The sequence below is a fragment of the Pongo abelii genome, chromosome 9 (genome assembly GCF_028885655.2).
Source record: "Pongo abelii isolate AG06213 chromosome 9, NHGRI_mPonAbe1-v2.0_pri, whole genome shotgun sequence".
In the NCBI taxonomy this organism is placed as follows: domain Eukaryota; kingdom Metazoa; phylum Chordata; class Mammalia; order Primates; family Hominidae; genus Pongo; species Pongo abelii.
The window spans coordinates 44,600,214-44,621,985 of NC_071994.2; the positions used below are offsets into that span (position 1 = coordinate 44,600,214).

General features: G+C 34.4%; 1 protein-coding gene across 5 annotated transcripts in view; it reads right to left on the reverse strand.

Annotated features, from left to right (window-relative positions):
- The window catches only part of GAS2 (growth arrest specific 2), a 179,951-nt gene that overhangs the window by 55,437 nt on the left and 102,742 nt on the right, over positions 1 to 21,772 (reverse strand). For all 5 annotated transcript variants that reach the window (XM_054524565.2, XM_054524566.2, XM_002821950.6 and 2 more), the window contains exons 5-7: positions 19,888 to 19,951; positions 8,290 to 8,431; positions 1,595 to 1,702 (exon numbers count right to left, since the gene is read on the reverse strand). In XM_054524565.2, the coding sequence (XP_054380540.1) occupies positions 1,595 to 1,702; positions 8,290 to 8,431; positions 19,888 to 19,951 (314 nt within the window). The remainder of the gene's footprint in view (positions 1 to 1,594; positions 1,703 to 8,289; positions 8,432 to 19,887; positions 19,952 to 21,772) is intronic.

Sequence of the window (21,772 nt, forward strand, 5' to 3'; positions counted from 1 at the left end):
ATCAGTGAATAACCACGTCACAGTTAACTCTCTTATTGCAGGTTCACGTGGAACATTAGAAGTAAGAAACTGAGTGTGCACAATATGTTCTTATGTATTAGTTGATATTAAATTAATATCCCTAAGAAATTTGATACAATTTTTTTCAGTACAGCAAATCTCAATTTCTCTATAAATAATGCATGAATAGATTTAATAAAAAGATAACTATTTCTTGAAAAGAAAAATGGAACTTCAAAAAACTTGCCTTATATAGTGAGGACTATAAAAACATGTTATTCATAAATGTGGACATTAAAATCCTTGACAAATGACTAAATTTGCATCTGAAAGCTCAGATGCAAATAAACATATGTAATATATATTTTTGACTGAAGATATTAGGTTACGTTGGAGGGAGAAGTATATAATTTATTAATCATGCGTTTTATTAACACTTTTATTACAAAAACAAATAACTGTTTAAACAAATGACTCTCTATGTTTTGATTCTAAGCTCTGGGGCCTAATATTCTAATGGAGACTGATTATCAATTGAGAAAGGTCAACCCGGTAAAATTTAAACACATCTGTGGAGATTCTAGATCACTATTATTTAATGTACTAACGTGACAGCAGGCAGTTTGACTTAACAAAATATGTATGCTATCCTTGCAATAAAGAACAAAAGAACAATAAGCAACTCAGACAACTGCCTTTCCTAGTGAGGCCATTTACGCAGATCTGTCTCATACTCCAATAATAACACATTGTTATATCCTTTTTGCTGCTATTCCAAAACAGAATAGCAATTATTTCCTGGAAATTTAAGAAATATATTAGTAAATACTAATCTAAAATTAGATTAAAATTCAAAATCATTAACATTATATTTTAAGGATAAAATTATGATTAAACTTTCTTTTTTCAACTACATGTTGCAGAGCCTTTAAAAAGACCTGTTATACAAATAAGTTTTGGTCAAAAGTAGAAATTAAGAAAACTTTACAAGGGCAAAATTTCAACAGTCATTGCAGATTTGAGTATTGTGAGAATACACATTGCTGGTGCTAGATTTCCATATTCAAATCATTCTATTCTACAAAAGAGCAGGATATTTTTTAACTTTTTCAACTGAGGAAAGAATATAGTTTTAAAAAAAATCACAACCTCTCTTCCTTTAGAAATGACTAAACCATAAAGCAGAAAATTACTTTTATTTACAACTGCAGATTTCTAGGAATGTATCTGTATTTTTCATTTTCTTTTTTTTAAAGAATTATTGGTCTTAGTAAAAGTCACAAACTTACTTTGAGATATTAAATTATCTTGATTCTTAGCAAAACAGAACACAAGTGAAAAGGCTTCTTCATGCTATTTGATCTCCACAGTGTCTTTGCTGTGTATGCGTTTTGGCATATGTACAAAGAAAAAAACAGTTCTATTTAGACTTCAGTAGTACATTATAATGTATGCTACTTAAAAAAAATTCATACCACGTATCTTTAAATGTAAGCACCATATGGAAGTTCCTGCTCTTATCTGTCATGTTTCCTCTAACTCAAATTCTGAATGTTCCCATAAAGAACAAGATAAGTGAAAAGTAAAACTTTACCCTAATGAAGAGGATCTTTTCTCCCACTCGGTATCTTCCTTGGGAGAGCCGCTCCACACAGAACTTGTTTGGGCATTTGCAAGGAGGATCTTCAGAAATTCGTTTCACCTGAAATAGAAGAGCAGGCACATTCATTCTTCCTAATTAGGTTGCATTTATGTTAATTCGCTCCAAGGACTCCACGGCCCCTGAACCCTTAATGACTTTAAACTTGTTCTTTATCTATGGACATCATGTGAGCATAGGAATATCACATTAAATCATAACCATGTAAAGTTCAGGCCCCAAAGACATCTGAAGGCAAATGACTGCACTAAGGCATAAGCTAGCTAATGACAGTGATGATGCTGGAGGATAATGAGCAGGAAATCAACTGAAATTATAGACTATACATAATCAGCTGGGTTCCTACTTTTGGAGGACTAAAAAGACCATGCACATTTGGGTTGTCAAGGTCAACCTATTGAAAACTAGAGTAGAAAGTATGTTAACATAGAGTTTATGTTACTTCAGTATAATTTTAATTATATTAATTTTACCCAGTTTCAAAATAAATGAGAGTGAATTTAACAAGTTGTTTTTTTTAAAGGAAACTATTGTTTCATCTTATTCTGAACTCCAAGATTTTCTCTAAGAATTAATCTCTCATTTACTCAGATTTACCTACTGCAACTCACTCCATCTCAGTAATTCCTACCTATCAAACCCTACTTCTTTGACCATGTTTTACAGCTTATACGTGTTCTATGTAATCGATGCCTGAATATCAGATTTTTATCCCTGTTATATCTATTCTCCCACTCTTTTAAAAATACATAATCTAAATGATATGTGCATAAAGCTTATGAATAGTTGTGATTACTAGGAGATAATATAATAGTCCATGATTTTAGGAACAATTTTATGTTTATGTTTTCCCTGACTGGGAGCCACCGACTCTGTCTGCTCTTCAACTCACCAACCAACCAAACAACCCAAAACAATAATCTCCTGTGTTTTGAGGAAAAGTTTCCATGGAAGAAACAGATAGCTGTAAATGATGTGCAGTCTGCATTTAGAAGCTAGATAGAACAAATTTAGAAATTGGCCTGGATTTTCCTCACCCGAATTCTTCCACGAAGATGTCATGATGTCTACATTTATGTCATGAAAGAAATGCAATCATTCTTTCAAATAATTCAATTTTTGACTTTAATCAGCCTTCTAAGCAAAAACTGTGCAGAGAGTAAAACATGAACTCAATTGCATCTTAATGTAAAGGAATTAAACAACTTGTTTTTCCTAGAATAAGAAATGTTCCAGAACGTTTGAAGCATAAGACACTAGAAGAATAACTAAAAAAAGGAAAAAACCCTGAAATTAAATTTATCTCATAAATTTATCACATGTACAATTATGACTCAATGAGGATGTATACAAAGAGAACCAACACTATTTTGGGGGGAAAAGAACAAAAGAACCAAATTTAATATATACATTGCCATTAGTCCTTTTTGCCGTCCTTAATTTTGCTGACATATAAACCTATGGCTTTTGGCACTTATTTTTATCATAGCATATTGTATCTCATTTAGTGGTTAACTTTAATGTCTTCTTGCTAGAGTGAGTTCCCTTAGAGTTAAGATGGTATTTCATTGTATTTTAAAATCATTGATATAAAGCACATCTTAATGGCAAATAAATATTCATTAAATACACATTGACTAAATAGATATATAAGAACATGAATCTATACAGGCCACAGGGGGAAATTAGAGGAACAAAATAATCATGGATTCAAAGAACCTTAGAAATAGCTTTCATCAAAAAATGAGAAAACTACTTAACATTAAGTTAGGGATTAGGGCAATTACTTTGTGTTCTGAGTTTGTTCTATCATATTATACTTGGTCTATAGATACATTCACCCCAGCACTAATAGATTTCTGTTCTAAGAGATTTTTGAAAGGTTATTTCTGAGTGGGATGATGATAATAAAATAAGATGTACAAAAGTTGAATAATGATCACATCATTTCCTTCCAATAATGCAGAACAACATTCTGGGACTGAGGGTAGGGTCACAGGACCAATGAATGTTGTCTATAGTTCCTGTTTTCAGTATTTGTCTATGCGTATCTTTTTCTATATGTGTTTATAGAATATGTTTAAATATAAATATGTGTATATGTATGTAAATTATGTTTATGCCATTGCTAGAAGTGGTACCGTTTTCCTTATCACCACAACTAAGGGCTTCCACGAGGAAAGCCAGGATGAAGAAAGGGAGGGGCATTGGGAGAAGGGGTTGATCATCCAGAAGAAAATCAGACTGACAGCATCAAGAAAGCACATGGCCTGAGGCCTGAACTTTAGGAGGATAATACTTGGCACAATTTTGCTGCCATGTGGTAATTAACCAAAGAGTAAATTGATGTTCAACTGGTTCCTCCACTAAAAAATGACAATCACAAGTCTGTATGGAAAGTATTTCCACTTTGCAGTGTTCTTAGACAAAAGACAGAAACTCTTGGTATCAAATGAAGTAAAATATAAGAAACATTTTCTCAAGTGGCCTGCCCTTCTCAAATGCCTTTCTAGCTTTGAAAATGGAGTTGATTTTAAAAATCAAGGGCTGTTTTTGTAGTTGTATGAGAGGTGGAAGCAGAAATGGAAGAAACAAGGCCAGACTGTGGCCAGTGGAAATATATTGTTAAGTAAACAGTGACTGGTGACATCTGTGCTTCTTACATTACCTAGGGAAAAGTCAGTCTGGCAGGTGTTCTTTTTTGGCTAGGAACCCAGCCAGTTTTCTGCTGAAATGGGATTTCAAGAGGAGCCTGATTACTCAGAATTATACTATCTCTCATCCCCAGACTGAGGAAGTTGATGGAGAAGAGGAAGAAAGTAAGAATGATTTCTGAAAACTGTATTCAATTCATTGTGTGAGAACTAGCTCAGCGAAGAGGAGAACTAAACCTGACTCCACTGTTTTATCACAGCTGAATCACTCTATCAGGACATCTGGAGAATAAATTAATCTGAATGGAAACCACTGTGTTTCTTTCATGATATCTTGATTAAGGAAGGTGATGTATTTTCCACATAGAGGGTCACCTATTTTTTCCCACTATTCACCTAAGTATCAAACAAAGAAATGTGAAGAAACATTGAAGATTTCAAAACTGGCAGTTATTGCTGAAACTGTTCACTGGAATATAATATTTTAACACAGATCTGCTTCTTTTGCTTTCTCTCTTTTTTCTTTATTTATTCTTGTTTTTTTCCTTTTTTTACTGCTCCTCTTTCTCTTTTTCCTCTTTCTTTTCTATTCTGGGGTGGCAGATAATAGCTTTCCCAGAGTAAAAATAGCCAATATTATTAACTAAACGCAGAAACTCTGCAAGCAATCTCTATTTTATATTTCTATTCTAAAACCCACGTTGGAGTACATCATTTTCAACCCTGAACTGCTATATGTGCCTCACATGCAGTGAAGCAGTTACTATAGGAACAATTTCCTTTTATATTAGATGTATTAATTTCTGATTTAAAACATTAGTGAAGCTCAAATTACTTTTCTCTCTGCTCCACTGTTCCTGAAATAAAACACTTCAGTAAAAAAACCTATCAAACAGAATGCAAATAGTTCAATGCAGTTTTCCCCAGTGTAAAATGAAGGAATAAGAGACTTCTGTGGTCAAATAAGTTTAGAAGATTCCAGGTTAAACAAGATCTTATTATGGAACTCACTAGAGCCTTTGATATGCCAAAGTTTATCACCAGACTCTGGATGAGGACTATAGTCCTCATCTATATATAGTAAGTTGTATTTCTCAACCTAATTTAACCATGGTGTGTTTGATCAAACATTGCTTGAAAAATGCCATTTTAAAGACTTGTGAAACATAATATTCTAGCTGACAAAGTTACAGAAATATCCACATTGTATATTTCCTACATTCGATTAAAACTTTTAACTGAGTAGATGTTTATGTTCTAAACTCTGGTAAACTTTAAAGAAGGTTTAAAGCTCCTGTGAAATCCATTCCATTGTTCTCAACTGAGAGCATACAATTTGAGAGTAGGGGAGAACCACCATATATTGACTGACTGGCTTACTATTGTATGGAAAATCTTTATTTCACTCTCTTTTTCTGAACTGGAGTATTGGTAAACTCTGAAGTCCTTTTCATAGTTTTCCTATCACCTTCTTGCCCTCTCTTCTTTTTCTCCCCCTCAAGGATTGCCAGATAGGAAACAAGCTAGTGAAGAAAGAAAATCATCCTAGCTACTTCTAGGTTCACAGAAATAGCTTCAGGTGGCAGCATCTCCGCGCTCTACAAAGCTACAGTAGAAATGAAAGGTGCATGAATTTCCAGAGCATGTGGCCAACTTGGAGAAACAGAATTAGGGAGAAGGTTAAACTTTAATTAGCTACATTGATAATTTATCCAAAAAACACAGTACTGGATGTAGATCGATAAAATATGGTCTTTGTCTTTGAGTACAAGGTCTGCACCTTGAGATGAAAGGATATTTGTGCCCAAAAAGGTAAACGCTTCATTAAATAGATACAAATACTTGCAGCACCAAGGAATGATTTGCCAGTTATACCTGGGATGAGAGATACCAGAAAAATCTTTATATAGGGGGTAGCGCAACCTGAATTTTAAAAGATAGAAAGGTGTTTAAAAGTAGTGTAACAGGTGAGTAGGCAGAAGTATGGTGAGAAAGCAACAATGGCTACATCAAAATTCAGGGACTAATGCAGCAGACAAAATAGCCAGAAAACACACAGTAGGCCAGAACATGGAGGGCTATGGACTATATGACATGTGAACAAGCTTGGGTTTCACCCTAGATGTTATAGAGCACCCTATATAATTTTAATCAAATCCAAAGTGCATTTAGTTTTATCCTTCTTGTAGCAGAAATGTTGTAGAGATGCATTTCAAGAATGGAGTGGTCAACAGTGTCAAATACCAGGAAGCAATCTCATAATCTCAGGACTAAAAAAATTCATTTGATCCAGTAATTCATTCAATAGGAGGATAAGAGGGACATTAGCCAGATACTCTTTAGTGGTCTGGAACCCTGACTATAAGGCATTTAAAAAAAAATGAATGAAGGTGATAGCTGAGAGGAAATGGACTATAAGCAAGTATATTTGCCCCAGGGAAATATATTTATAACAGAAAGACAAGAGGTACATCTTACCCTAAAGTAAGTCTAATCAAAAAAGTATAATTGACACAGAAGAAAAAATGTTCTCATCAATATATAAACAATAAATCATTATCTACTATTAATATAATGTTACTCAATTTCCTTACAAAATAAAAAGTGAAATCCTATGAAAAGCAAGGTATATGACCAATTCTTCGAAAAAGTTATGTGATTTTAAAATCCTTTTCAGTAGCATTAAATCAAAATGTCTTGCCTGTTCTTCTTTAGTTCCCGAGTGATTGAACAGTTACCCAGAAGAAACCAAATTAAACTAGCTAAGATACCTTTAAGAGCTAATATGCTTGCTGCCCTTAACAGAAATGAGGGTTCTTAATCTATCAGAAAAACTGTTATATTTCGGCTCATCTAAATCTGCAATATAGTTGATCGTGTCACATGGAGAAAAGCAGAAGTCAGAGAAATCTCTTTTTCTGCATCCTGTAGTGTCTAACCATTTTCCCAGCTCTTTTCTGCTCATATCCTGGAGGAAGAAACTCACAGCTATGGACCACCAGTCCTTTTCAGTTCTGCCTATTTTTACAGCTGGCATTGTGGTTGGTGCTAGTTTCTAAGGACTCTCCCCATGTATGTGAGACATACGTCAGTCTAATGCCTCTGGCATTGCCATTTTCTATAAAATTAATAAGCAACTACAACTCCCAAAATACAAACTTTGCATAAACAACATCCCAGTCACTCATGATTTATCTCCTTTATTAATTTTTTTTTACATTTGCACTTAAAATATATGTGTGGAGGGCATATGCACACACATACTCAAGCACACTACTTTTCATAACCAAAAACTACTTAACAGACAACCAAGGTCACTTGAGAGTTTTAATTCACCATGTTTGCTGTTATACCTAAAAACAGTTTACTGTGATTCTGTTAAAACATTTCCTAACTACCAAAAAATTGTGACTCAAGGGCTCTTCTAAGTAGAGTGACCTTGAAGAGTTAGACAAAACTCTGTTGGAATCTAAGCTCCTCTCCTCCCCTCAGCAGGTTACTCAATTTCTATGTTTCCATTCCTCAAGAAGGAACCTGCCTTTCATATATGAGAGCACTTGAAAAACAATGGTAGTCCATAAAGGGCACTTAACTTCTCTATCATACATTTACTTTCCCTTCTTTAACAATCCTCAAGATCTTGTTTTCAGACTTCTTATCTGTGAAAGGGGGAATCGTGATCCAGTGACAAAGAGACTTTCATGTTTTCAAATACAATTTTCAGGGAGTTGACTTATTATTCTAAAGTTTTAGATATTGGCCTGCAGCATTAAATGACACTTTATTTTGAACAACTAGTTCAGTTTTGAATCTCAAAATGAATTGTAGGACTACAAAGTTTTTCATATGGGCTTAAAATAAATTTCAAGAAAATTGATATAGGTAAAGATTAGACTGATACAAGATTGCACAGAATATGTTTTGTAGTGCAAGAAAGACTAACCGTTGGTAAGAAGTCTGACTGATTTTACTTACTGCATCATCCAGTAAGTTTCCTGTACTCTTTTTTCCAGAAGACTTTGATGAAGGAGAAGGTGAAGGAGAAGGGGCAGAAAGTGTTTCTTCTTGTTCAATCTCTTTTTCCAGCTTTATCAAACCAGGAGGCTCCACACCATACCTTTAAAAAGACACTGGATCATTACATATGCGTAACTTATAATGATAAAATTACCCTATATTACATTTGATGACAAGCACCATGGGAGTAAATCGCTGACTTTTAAAAATAACATTCACTTTTTTTCTGGCATTGAAATGGTAAGCTCTTGAATTAGTATCCTTCTAAGCAGAGGAAAAACATGTATACCTGCTGTGTATGCATACGTGTACATATATGGACACATATAGTATACTAAAAATAAATAAAAACACTCAATGCAATATGTTAATGAAACAGCAACATGAATAACCATGTAAAATTTGGTCTTCAGCATTCACATTTACCAGCTTTACTGATACTAGTGCTGTAATTAAACTATTTTGAACCTAAGTTTGTTAAAAATAGAAATACAACCAAAGGGTCAGACTCAAGTTTGCAAACAGCATTCCCCAGAAATAAACATCTTTAAATGATTTAGCAGAAAAGAATTAACTTTGAATATATTTCCTATGGGTCCAGAACATTGTACTATGGGTTATACAGGGTCATAGGTTGTGCTCCTAGGAATAGCATAATGAAAGCACATATATTGTTTTGGGAAACAAATAGAGGAAACAGAGCATAGAGGAAACAGAGACATAATTTAGAGTAACAATGTATAAAAAATGTGTTTTGCAAATTATAAATGCCAGAAAAGTTCAAAGGGAGAGACATAGTTACTATCTCCTGTAATCATATATTTCTTTAGCTAAATATAAAATTAGATTTGGTTTCTTAGGTACATATCAACTGTACCTAGGTGGGGGAGGCCAACAATAATTCTAGAATTTGAGAGTTGTGAAGGGTTTTGGGGATCATCAACTTACACCCTTTCACTTTTACAGATAATAGAGATCTAGAGAAAATATATAACTAGCGAGGAGCAGGATAAAGACTTAAACGCAGTTTCTCTGACTTTAAGCAGGTGATTGGGTGTTAAAAAGGAGGGGAAAAGTCACTTGGAGATTTAAAAACATTTTTTTTAATCTACTATTATCTACATTTTAATCTATTTTTAAAAAATCTACGAAGTAAATAAACTATAGGTAGAGAATATGTTGACAATATGTTTTAGTACTTCTTATTGAACAGTACATGAAAACATCATTAGATTTAACCTTAAGTAATTGTCCTATTCTAACTGCTTATTATTTTAACTGATATCATTACACATATGTTCAGTACATACTCCTAGGGGAAAGCAATTTCCCTATTCTTGATATTTTGTTTTTGCAATGGATGTTCAAGTAGTTTTATTCCTGGCTTTTCTGCTTCATTACCCATCCACTGCAAGATAAATGGATTTATAAAATTAGTAAATTTATGAATACACTGAGCATGCTTTACTTAGTTTACCCTACTTCTGGGTAAGAAGCTGTCCACCGAGAGCCCTCCACATGGACCCCCACTTTGCTTGTGACTAGATAGTTAATTGGCCTAATTCTGGAGCTCTGTTAAAGACACTAAGCATGTCTATTGGCTTGGATCTTTTTAGCTGTAAAGGTGATATGCAAGTCTTTTATTTTCTATTTGTTTCAGAATTCTGATAGTAAAGAGGGGGTACTATGTGTTAGGAGCCCTTTGAGAGATGGAAAATTTAAACAAAACAGTCTAGTCAGCCCAATTCTACTGAACAATTACTGCTTTGAGAACAGCCTCTAGTCCACAGATTAATGTTTACTTACATAGATATCACTTGCTAAAAGACTGTAGGCACCATTGAACATATTTCTAATCTTTTGTACATAGGTACCAGTTTATGGGACAGGACAATGGGGGAAACGTGCTAGACTGCAAATTCTGTAGTGGTAGAGATCATTGTCTGTCTCATTCCAAGAATCACAAGCATCTCACATAAGACCTTGGCACAGGGCAATTACCTAACAGCTACCATTTGAATGTAAAAAAAATTCTCTATTCTCATATAAAAATAAGGTTCTTAATATAAATTCAGTCTTATGGTTTTGAATACCTAACTGCATATAAGGCTTTAATAAAACATGTAAGTATTAAATGTACAAAAATTCTTGACCAAAACAAGTTAATCTAGAAGACTTTAACCTTGTCCAAAACTAGAACACATTTTTTTTTTTTTTTAGTTTTCTAGTAATCATTGATTATGCTGAATTCTAGACAGCATCTGGTTACCTTGCTCTTGACAAGTACAAACAATACTCACATTAAGATTTGTTTCTCATTCTTCTCTGAGTTAGATTTTGAACTAACTGTTCCATTGACCTACTTAATTTTTTTATTTTTAAAATAATTTCAACTTGTATTTTAGATTCAGGGGTACATGTGCAGAATTGTTACGTGGGTATATTGCATAATGCTGAGGTTTGGGGTACAAATGATCCCATTACCCAAGTAGTGATCATAGTACCAAATAAGTAGTTTTTGTTTAGCCTTTCCTCCCTCCCTTGCTCTCCACTCTAGAGTTCCCAGTGTCTTTTGTTCCCATCTTTATGCCCATGAGTACCCAGTGTTTAGCTCTCATGTATAAGTGAGAACATGCAGTATTGGGTTTTCTGTTTCTGTGTTAATTTGCTTAAGATAATGGCCTTCAGCTGCCTCTATGGTGCTGCAAATGACATGATTTCATTCTTTTCTATGACTGCATAGTATTCTATGTCTTACATTTCCAATCCACCATTGATGGGCAATTAGATTGATTCCACGTCTTTGCTATTGTGAATGGTGCTGCTATGAACACATGAGTGCATGTGTCTTTTTGGTAGAATGATTTATTTTCCTTTGGGTATATATCTAGTAACGTGATTGGTGGGTTGAATAGTGGTTCTCAGCTCTTCGAAAAATCTCCAAACTGCTTTCCTCAGTGGCTGAACTAATTCATATTCCCACCAACAGTGCATAAGTCTTCCCTTGTCTCAGCAGCTTCACCAGTAACTGATGGTTTTTTTGTTTGCTTGTTTGTTTGTTTTTGAGACATGATCTTGCTCTGTCACCCAGGCTGATGTGCTTGTTTGTTTGTTTTTGAGACATGATCTTGCTCTGTCACCCAGGCTGATGTGCAGTGGTGTGATCATGGCTCACTGCAGCCTTGACCTCCTGGGCTCAAGCGATCCTCCAACCTCAGCCCCCTGAGTAGCTGGGACTACAGGCAGATGCCACCATGCCTGGCTAAATTTTTTGTGTGTATTTTTTTGTAAAGGTGGAGTTTTTGTAATTTTTTGTAGAGGTGGAGCTTGTCTCAAATTGGGGTCCAGTGATCTGTCTGCCTTGGCCTCCCAAAGTGCTGGCATTACAGATGTGAGCCATTGTGCCTGGCTTCATTGTGGTTTTGATTCACATTTCTCTGGTGATTAGTGATATTGAGAATATTTTTGTATGTTTTGGAGCCACTTGTATGTTTTTTTAAGTGTCTGTTCATGTCTTTTGCCCAAATTTTAATGATGTTATTTGGTTTTGCTTATTGAATTGTTTAAGTTTCTTATAGATTCTGGATATTAGACCTTTGTCAGGTGTGTAGTTTGTGAATATTTTCTCCCATTCTGTAGGTTGCTTGTTACTCCATTGAATTTCTTTTGTTGTGCAGAAGCTCTTTAGTTTAATTAGGTCCCATTTGTCAATTTTTGTTTTTGTTGCAATTGCTTTTGCAGATTTACTCCAGTATTTAGAAATCCTAGTATTTCCTAGGATTTTTTCTAGAATTCTTATAGTTTGAAGTCTTACATTTAAATCTTTAATGTATCTTGAGCTAATTTTTGTATATAGTGATTGGTATGGATCCAGTTTCATTCTTCTGCTTATGGATACTCATTATCCCAGTGCCATTTATTGAACAAGAGAGTCCTTTCTCCATTGCTTATTTTTGGCAACGTTGTCAAAGATCAGATGGCTGTAGGTAGGCAGCTTTGTTTCTGGATTCTATATTCTGTTTCATTGTTCTGTCTGTTTTTGTACCAGTACCATGCTGTTTTGGTTACCGTAGCCTTAGGGTATAGCTTGAAGTCAGGTAATATGATGTTTCTGGCTTTGTTCTTTTTGCTTGGAATTGCTTTTGCTATTTGGGCTTTTTTTTTTTTTTTTTTGGTTCCAAATGAATTTTAGAATACTTTTTTCTACTTCCGTAACAAATGACAGCTGCAGTTTGATAGAAATGGTGTGGAATTTATAGATTGCTTTGGGCAGTATGGCCGTTTTAATGATATTGGTTCTTCCATTTGTTTGTGTCATCTATTATTTCTTTCAGCAGTGTTTTGTGGTTCTTCTTGTAGAGACCTTTCATTCTTTAGTTAGATGTATTCCTAGGTGTTTTATTTTATGTTTTTGTAGGGAGATAATTTGACTTCTTCTTTTCCTATTTGGATGCATTTTATGTCTTTCTTTTGCCTGATTGCTCTGGCTAGAATTTCCAGTACCACGTTGAAGGAGTGAAGAGAGTAGGCATCCTTGTCTCATTCCCCTTCTTAAGGGAAATGCTTCCAGTTTTTGCCCAGCTTTTGCTTCAATATGATGTTGGCTGTGGTTTTGTCATAGATGGCTCTTATTCTTTTGAGGTAGGTTCCTTTAATGCCTAGTTAGTTGAGGGTTTTTTTTATCACGAAGGGATGTTGCATTTTATCAGAAGTTTTTTCCATATCTATCAGATGATCATATGGTTTTTGTTTTTAATTCTGTTTACGTGGTAAATTACATGTATTGATTTGCATATGTTGAACCAATCTTGTATTCTAGGAATAAAACCTACTGGATCATGCGGAATTAACTTTTCGATGTGCTGTTAAATTCAGTTTGCTAGTATTTTGTTGAGAATTTTTGCCCCTGTGTTCAACAGACACATTGGCCTGTAGTTTTCTTTTTTCATTGTGTCTTTGCCAGATTTTGGAATCAGGGTGATGCTGGTTTTACAGAATGAAATTGGGAGGTGTCCCTATTCCTTAAATTTTGGAATAGTTTCAGTAGAATAGGTACCAGCTCTTCTTTGCATGTCTGGTAGAATTAGCTGTGAAATCATCTGGCCCAGGGCTTTTTTGTTGTTGTTGTTGTTAGGCTTTTTATTACTGATTCAATTTCAGAATTCAGTATTGGTCTGTTTAGGATTCCAGCTTTTTCCTGATCCAATCTTTCGAGGTTGTATGTTTCCAGGAATTTATCCATTCCTCTAGAGTTTCTAGTTTGTGTACACAGGGTGTTCATAATAGTCTCTGAGGATCTTTTGTATTTCTTTGGGATCAGTTGTAGTGTCATCCTTGTCATTCCTGACTGAGCTTCTTTGGATCTTCTCTTTTTCTTTGTTGGTCTAACTAGTGGTGCATCAATCTTGGTATCCTTTCAAAGAACCAACTTTGGGTTTCATTGATTCCTTGTATGGATTTTGGGGTCTCAGTTTTCTTCAGTTATGCTCTGATTTTAGTTATTTCTTTTCTTCTGCTAGCTTTGGGTTAGTTTGTTCTTATTCTTCTATTTCCTTTATAACCTACTTCTAAAATTTCACAAATCACTTAACCTTGATAAGTCTATTTTCCATCAGAAAAGTAGAAATGAAAATGGCCTGTTCTCAAGGTCTGTTGTAGCAGTGGATGGAGGGAGGCAAGAGGAAGAATCTTAGAAAAGCAACTGTTACTGAGCATCTTCAATGCATCTGACATTGTTGGATATCTTGACATATATTATTTCTGAATCTCAGTTTTATTTAAATATAAAATGGAAATTCTAATTTCTATGTTTTAATATTATTAGAAGAAATTAAAAAGTGTACTTCATGTGCCCAGTATAGTCTCTGACACATGGCACAACATCTGAGATTGTTGATAAGTTAATTGACAAATTAAGTGGTGTACAATCTGGAAACTGCAGCACTAAAGTTCTGTTGCTAAAATTCTTGGTTTTTAGAATATATTATACCACTGAATGACATCATGTTAACTGCAAAATTAAGGTGTTAAAATACAAAGTAATATTGTTACATTCTTTACCAAAAAAATTACTGTAGTCATTCTTGAAATAAATTTCCCTAGAATTGTGAAATGTCAGAACTATCTCAGTACTGGAGTTTAGCAGATCAAGTTATAAATTCAGCTTTGCTACTAACTCACTGGATAAAATTCGGCAAGCAACCCCTTTTAAACTCTGTAAACTTTTCTGCCATCTTAGTTCCAGGAAGCTATAAAATTTGGTTATATTTAATGTTCTTAAAAGAATAGCATAAACTTGGTAGTGAGGCTAGAGTAACTTAAGACGTGACAAGTCACAGCCAATTAAGTCATCCATAAGTGAAAATATCATATTTGAAACTTAAATTAGGTGAATTGGAAAATATGATTTCATTTGTAATTGTAGGTGGATTCATGCCACCTTTCAGGAATAGATTGCACAATTTTTAAATTTTTTTACAAAGTGAAATAATAATACATATGTTCGAGTAACAACAGACTTGGCTCTATGTCCAATATAAACAAAGTAGACTAGGTTTGAATAAAATTGGTAACAAAGTCACACATGGAAAACCTTTCTCTGGAGATTTTTCTTTATCTGGGAATGCTGAAAATTAGTTATGCCACTGAACATAAAAAATCAACACTAAGTCCCAAATCTCTGCTTATATTGGCTTTTGAATACTTCAAACTGCCTAAGAAGGTAAAGTCAGCCAGTCCTGAAACGCATACTTAAATATGATTCACTGGCTTCCTGTCTGTCTGGAGATGTCAACAGATTGTAAATCACAAAATTCCCTTTGGGTTGGGGTCTTGCACCTGCAAGCCAACTTAGTCATCAAATAGATCTTTTTTCTGTTCTCCAAAAGGCTGCTTCATTCTGGTTTCCATGAACTCTATACCACTCCACATTTTTATTTTGTCTATGAGGTTTTCACACATTTATAGTATTTTCCACTCCCTTCCAACTACAAGATTTCAGAGTTTTAGAATGGGGTAGCTGTTGTTCTCAAACTAATTAAGGGTCACACTAAAGAGACCAAGAAGGTAGAATCCACTAAAATCATATCCTCATACCTTTATACCCCAGTGATAATGAAAGTACGGTGAATACTCAAAGGGCAACATATTTTTGTCTCATTTTTTTTTTGAAAAAAGTGATAGGGAACAGGTCTTGTGGTTAATGACTTTATGATGAGGTTTTAGGAATGGATTTCTCATTTTTCTGGCACTTGACACAGTTTTTGAGCTCTAGGTAAAATAACTAAGTCCCCAAACTGAGGCCTGAACTAGAAAATTTACTCAAACTATTTAGTAGTCTAGAGTTTTCAAACAAAAGACATCTGGATCCTATTTTACTAGGGTTAGACGGACAAATTTTACAGCCTAGTGCAAGAAACTGCCCCTTTTAAGGCATATAACAGACAGTTTATAGATTCCTGCAAGATAATTTTTTCCTCATTTATCTTCTGTTTTAAAGCAATTCAAAGATTGATTTAGATTTGGAAGGAAATTTCAACCATGTAAAAGTATATGATGTTCTCAGCAGTTAGTTCAAGTGCTTTAAATAGGATGGGTCAGTTAATCATCTTTGTATACGAATATTTTTTTCTTTTAAGTAACATTTCCTTTTAAAAGGTCATGAATTAAAATCACAGATTAAAGAAAATGTTCCGAAAGTATATTTCTTTTAAATGATCATAAATTTTGCTCAAAATCAAGGAAATACTAAAAAATAAAATTCATAAAAAACTCCACTATACCACTGATTATTGATTATGACCCCAAACGAAAATATCAAAAGTTTTTTTTTACTTCTATTATAAGGATCATTTAATTCTACAGTCAAAAAATGTTGAATTTATACTAACTTTGTTTTCAGCAATGAATATCAAAGCACTGTCATTAAAAATATCTTTGAGGTTTTATTAACTTGCTTTTACACAGAGTTTTACTTTTCACAAGTCAAACACATATTTTATATTCAGAAACTGATATTTTTCTGAAATATTAGCAGAGGGATTTCACTCTTCAATGATGATAGCTCTATTTAGTTGAAAATAAAAGGAAGTTTTACCCATGAGAACAAAAATAAGTGGTCTCATTCAGCAATCTCAGAACTCAGAGAAGCCCACAGCTCGCAAAGGAGCTTCCTAAGTGTCCCCAGAGAGGAAAACATGGCAGAGAATCAGAAACTCACTGGGAATCATTTCCAAAGTGATGCTTATGGTTTTAAAATTATGTTTATGTAATCTGGAAAAGTATTTAGAATCAAATATAAGAATACATTGTCTATCAATGATGAAAAACAAAACTCACAAGATTGTATTGGAGACTTCATTAAGGTCTAAACTCATCTGCTCTGTGTGCAAATTACTGTTGTGATTATTGAGAGTTCTCCCAAAATCACTTCTATTTCTACATAAAACTGTTTTAAGTCATTACTGTGTATAATCCTCTATGGGTCTGTGAGAAGCACAAATTTAAGCATTTAGATATATGTTTAATGTATGTAAGGCAAAATTTAGGAGTAAAATTAGATTAAGAGAAATTTCCCTTTTTTCTTTCAACTAATTATGCTTCAACACAGGGGTAAAACAGTAAGATCTGAGTTTATTGGGTTGCCGTTTGTAAAACACGTTTGAATTTGCAACAAACTCAAAAAAAAACTTTAAATGTATCCAGAGAGAAACTTAGATATTCTTACTTAAGTGTTCAATCTATCCTACTGGTATTCAACTGTTTACCATCATGTCACACACTAAAATAATAGTAGCACCATGAATAATTTATTAGGATTTTTTTTTATTGCTGAAAGTACACAATAGTTCACACCATCCAAGTGAGTAAAGAAGATAAAAGGCCAAATTTACAAATTAAATATTTTAATGTAAGGGTTATCTTAATCCTTATGGAACTTCTTTTGTAAAATCCATAATTTATTTTTTGGTAATGTAAATAATCACTGCTTTTATCAGGTTGTGTGGAAATGAAGCATGGTCAGAAAAGGAACAAACCCAAATCACAATTTTAAAATATTTGGGTGGGAGGAACTCTTCACATAATGTATTACCTTGAAAATGAGAAGGCCATTATAATTCACTTTCATTAACCAAGATTTTAATTTGTTTTACATCCTGTAACAAGTGGCAATTTATGCCAGACTCGGAGCTGGAGGAAAGGTGATTCTTAAAGGCATTTTATAATTGGGCAGCCTGTCTTCTTCTTTGATGACTTGGCTATAATTAAAATGTTTATTCAGCGGGCTCCCTAATCACAGTGCTCATTTAATATAATATAAAATAACAACATATAAAATAAAATCCAGAAATAAGGCAAATGCTATAAACTTAAATGGGAGGAAAATTCATAAATCCCACCTAATTGTAGAGAGAGTATAACCCCGTCTGTTTACTTCTGTATCACAACTTTCAGAAGCAAGAGGCTTATCCGATGAAATATTTTGAATATTTAAGTAATGAAATTATATCTGGCATTTTAGAGTATTCTAATGTGATAATCAACTAAAAAAAAAGTTTTTTGTCTATTCTGTCTTTAAGTAGGAACTCTAGACAATCCGTATTTCTTTTACTTGAACACTTCCTTGGCAGCAGTTCATTTATTGAAATTTTATTTAGTTTGATTTCCTACCCCTTGTATTTTTAACTTCCCCTTTCTTTTTCTTTTTTCTTTTTTTTTTTTTTTTTTTTTTTTTTTTTGAGAGGGAGTCTTGCTCTGTCGCCCAGGCTAGGGTGCCGTGGTGCAATCTAGGCTCACTGCAAGCTCCGCCTCCCAGGTTCACGCCATTTTCCTGCCTCAGCCTCCCGAATAGCTGGGACTACAGGCGCCCACCACTACACCCGGCTAATTTTTTGTATTTTTAGTAGAGACAGGGTTTCATTCAGTCAGGATGGTCTCGATCTCCTGACCTCGTGATCCGCCCGCCTCGGCCTCCCAAAGTGCTGGGATTACAGGCATGAGCCACAGCGCCCGGCCAACTTCCCCTTTCTTAAGCAATAGATGCTGAGTCCTTGGTTTTCACTTGACTCAAGGCCATTTGTCTTCCAGGCCAGAAGCCCCAAGGTTGGTGGGGGAGTAGGTGTGGCAGGGTGCTAGAAGCAAGAGGTATATCTTTATCCTGCTCCTTCACAGAACCCAAGTATGTGGCAGCATGATAGAGAACGAAGTCCTAAGAAACAGCCAGATGCCACAAGTTTGAACTATGCCTGAGCAGTAGACATCTGAGAGGACCAAGACTAGAGAGTTCTCCCCCAGAGGCCTTCCCACAATTAACTGGGAAGAGTGTGGGGTAAATAGAAAAATCTTCACACGTCTCAAATTGTTTTTTTCACTCCATGTTGAGGTAAGGCTCAAAAATATTTAATTTGAATTGAAAAACATTAAAGCAATCTTTTGCACACCCAATTATTGTGGCGAAATGAAATTTATACCCGATGCACAATTCATGAAGATTATATTGATATGATGATTTAAAGAACTTGAGGTTACATATTCTGATTACAGGTTAATTTTCTATTGGATCAAAGAAAGGTCTATTAATTGGCAGCAAGTTTTCTAGCCATGTTGTAAATTGCTGGTGTGTTCACCTATTTTTTTTTCTTGATTTTATTAATAAATTCTTTGAGAATGTTCATTCAGTGTTAGTTCTCACTTTATCTTACTTATTCATCTGATCTCAGCCCTAAAAGTATACCCAGATGTGGATAAGAAACCATTTTCTAATTAATCTTGAATTTCTAATTTGCATCAAGACTTCTTCAAACATTTGTATCTTCATTTCTTGTTCTTTGGGCTTCATGGACTGGCCAGAAGCCCTGTCTGATGATATGCAAGATAATAAATGGGAAAACATGAAACCAAAGCAAGTTGCTTTAGCTAACAGAGTTCCTTCCTCTGCTTATTTAGCTATGATTTCTGCAATTAATTCTTGTTTTTCCTTCCTACAGAAAAAAAAAAACAGGTTTCAAAGATGCTTCTGCATAAGGATAACATTCTACGTCTTTTCCTAATAAAAATGTAGATAATTTTTAAACTATCATCCCAGTCAGAAGTGGAAACTAAAAGAGCAAAGTGTTGAATGAGGGAAATGAAGAAAAGGAACAAAAAGGGAGGCTGAAAATTATTAAAAAGGAAAAAGGAAGCAAGGAGGTGAAGGAGGAGGAAGATAGACAGAATATGGGAATAGACTTTCCACTAAGGAGAACTGTCATATAAAACTGCATGTACAATGTCCTCCCCTCCCCAGGAAAGTTTTGGAGGGAAAATGTGTTTTATTAAAGGATATTAGCAAATGCTTAGACATAGTGGCTTTGACAACAAGATCTTGAGGTTAGGAATATTGGTGGCACGCTTTTAATTTGGCCAACTGCTGCCCTCAAGAAGTTCATATTATCATCGCGAATGAGTAGCTTCTCAACTTCCAGGTTAAACATTAGCAGTGAAAAGCCAGCAAGCTTCTGTGTTGCTTGGATGCTGAAATCATCTATGTCTTGACATAGTTGCAGTGGTTTGACCTACCTGGCTGCAATCCGGCCAAGCTCTAGCAGACAGAGACACACTTCTCTGGGTTGCTTGTGGAGGACTGAAAGACAAGACAGAGGCGAACACCTTTACAACAGAAGGAATAAGCAGCTCAACAGCACAAGCTTGCCAACGACCCTCATCCCTCGTGCTCCCAGAAAAGGATCTAGTCTTCACTCTGACAGTCATAGAACCCATCCCATACCTCAATACATCTAGCTCTACTAAAAGCTTAAATTAGTTCTCAAAACTCTGCCTATGCTTCCTCTTGAAAGCTATTCGTCTCGGGAACTCTCACCCCGGAAATCTCAGGAAACCCTCAGGAAATCTCACCCTAAAAATGTTTTATTCAATTAATTAATACTGGTACGTCAATATTGGATAATTATGTAGCTGTAATTATGATACCTGTCAATAATTGATATTTAAAAACACAAATCACAACTATGGAGCAAGGGCTAGACATTTTAATATCATGGGCCTACCTCCAACAGTGATTTTAGCAGGAAAAAAAATGAAATAAGGATAAACATTTTATACTACATTCCTTTGTTATCCTCCAAAGATGAATGTCAAAGTGAGACCCTGTCACTTCATGTGCCCTTCTAATCAAATCTGATTAAATAATATTTTAGAAAGAAACAATTTCAACTGACTGAATTTTGGAAATACGTACCAATGCACCATCAGCCAGTTTTGCCCATCACAGAAGCAAATTAGAAGGCTATACTTTGAATTGATATTTCTATTATAATATAATGTGATTAATTAGTGCATTTGCTTTACTGATAGACATTCAGTAATGTTGACAAATCATACTTGCTTTTGACAAGCCTACAAGAAGAGCATGTAAAAGAGCATACTATTCTCTTTTTTAAGCAAAATGTGGGGATTTTTACAATGTTCTTTTATTCAGCACTGAATAAAGATAAGAGAGATTGGAAAAAATTTGCACTGAGAACAGTCTTACACTGACACATAGTATTCTAAAAAAGGAAAATATTAGCTTATTGATTGTTTATTGATAGACTTTAAGAAAAAGAGCAATATTTCTTTCATTCTTAAACACAGAATTCTGTAATAATTTAACTTTCCAGTATTATTCTATTCACTTAAATATTCTAGTTCCTTCTTTCTACAGATTATGATAGTGGCAATATTTGATCCACTGGCAGCACAGTGGAATTTGCTGGGTGTGTGTAGTAAATAGAATAAACACTTTCACCTGATTGTGAAAGTATGTGATTTCATTTGGTTTTAAGGAGACATCCAAATGTATTATTATTTGGTTATAAAATGGCATTTTAAAGCTTTTAAAATAAATTTGAATCCTACCAGAATTCTAATCCCACCATTAAATTTTAAGTCCCATAACCGATTATGGAAAATCTGAATTGCAGGATATTTCTATTACTGATAACACAAATTTTAGATTCAGATGACCATCGGTAAATTGTCACAAAGTCCTAGTTAGGGAATTTTTAATTGCTTTTAATTAAAAGGGCTTAAAATGAAGATATTTACTACCTCCAGTTTCAAATGTACTACAAGTTGACTGTGGCTAGAATGATATCAACTTCATAAGGTTTAGTATATTAAATGAATTCCAGCACAAAGTAACACAAGGGCTGTAATACCACACAGGCATCAATTTCATACAGAGAACAATAACACATATTACAAAACAGAAATAAACAAGTGAAAATGGATCTTCCTGTATAGATCATCAATTTTTTTCTGATTCAGACTTTTTTTTTAACATATCCATGGTACAAAATAACAAAAGGGAGTTCTGAGTGGGAGAAAGAAGTATATAAAAACTGAGGAGAGGAGGACTTTTAAAGCTAATGCCCTCATCCTAAGTAAAAGCTGTGTGAAGCAG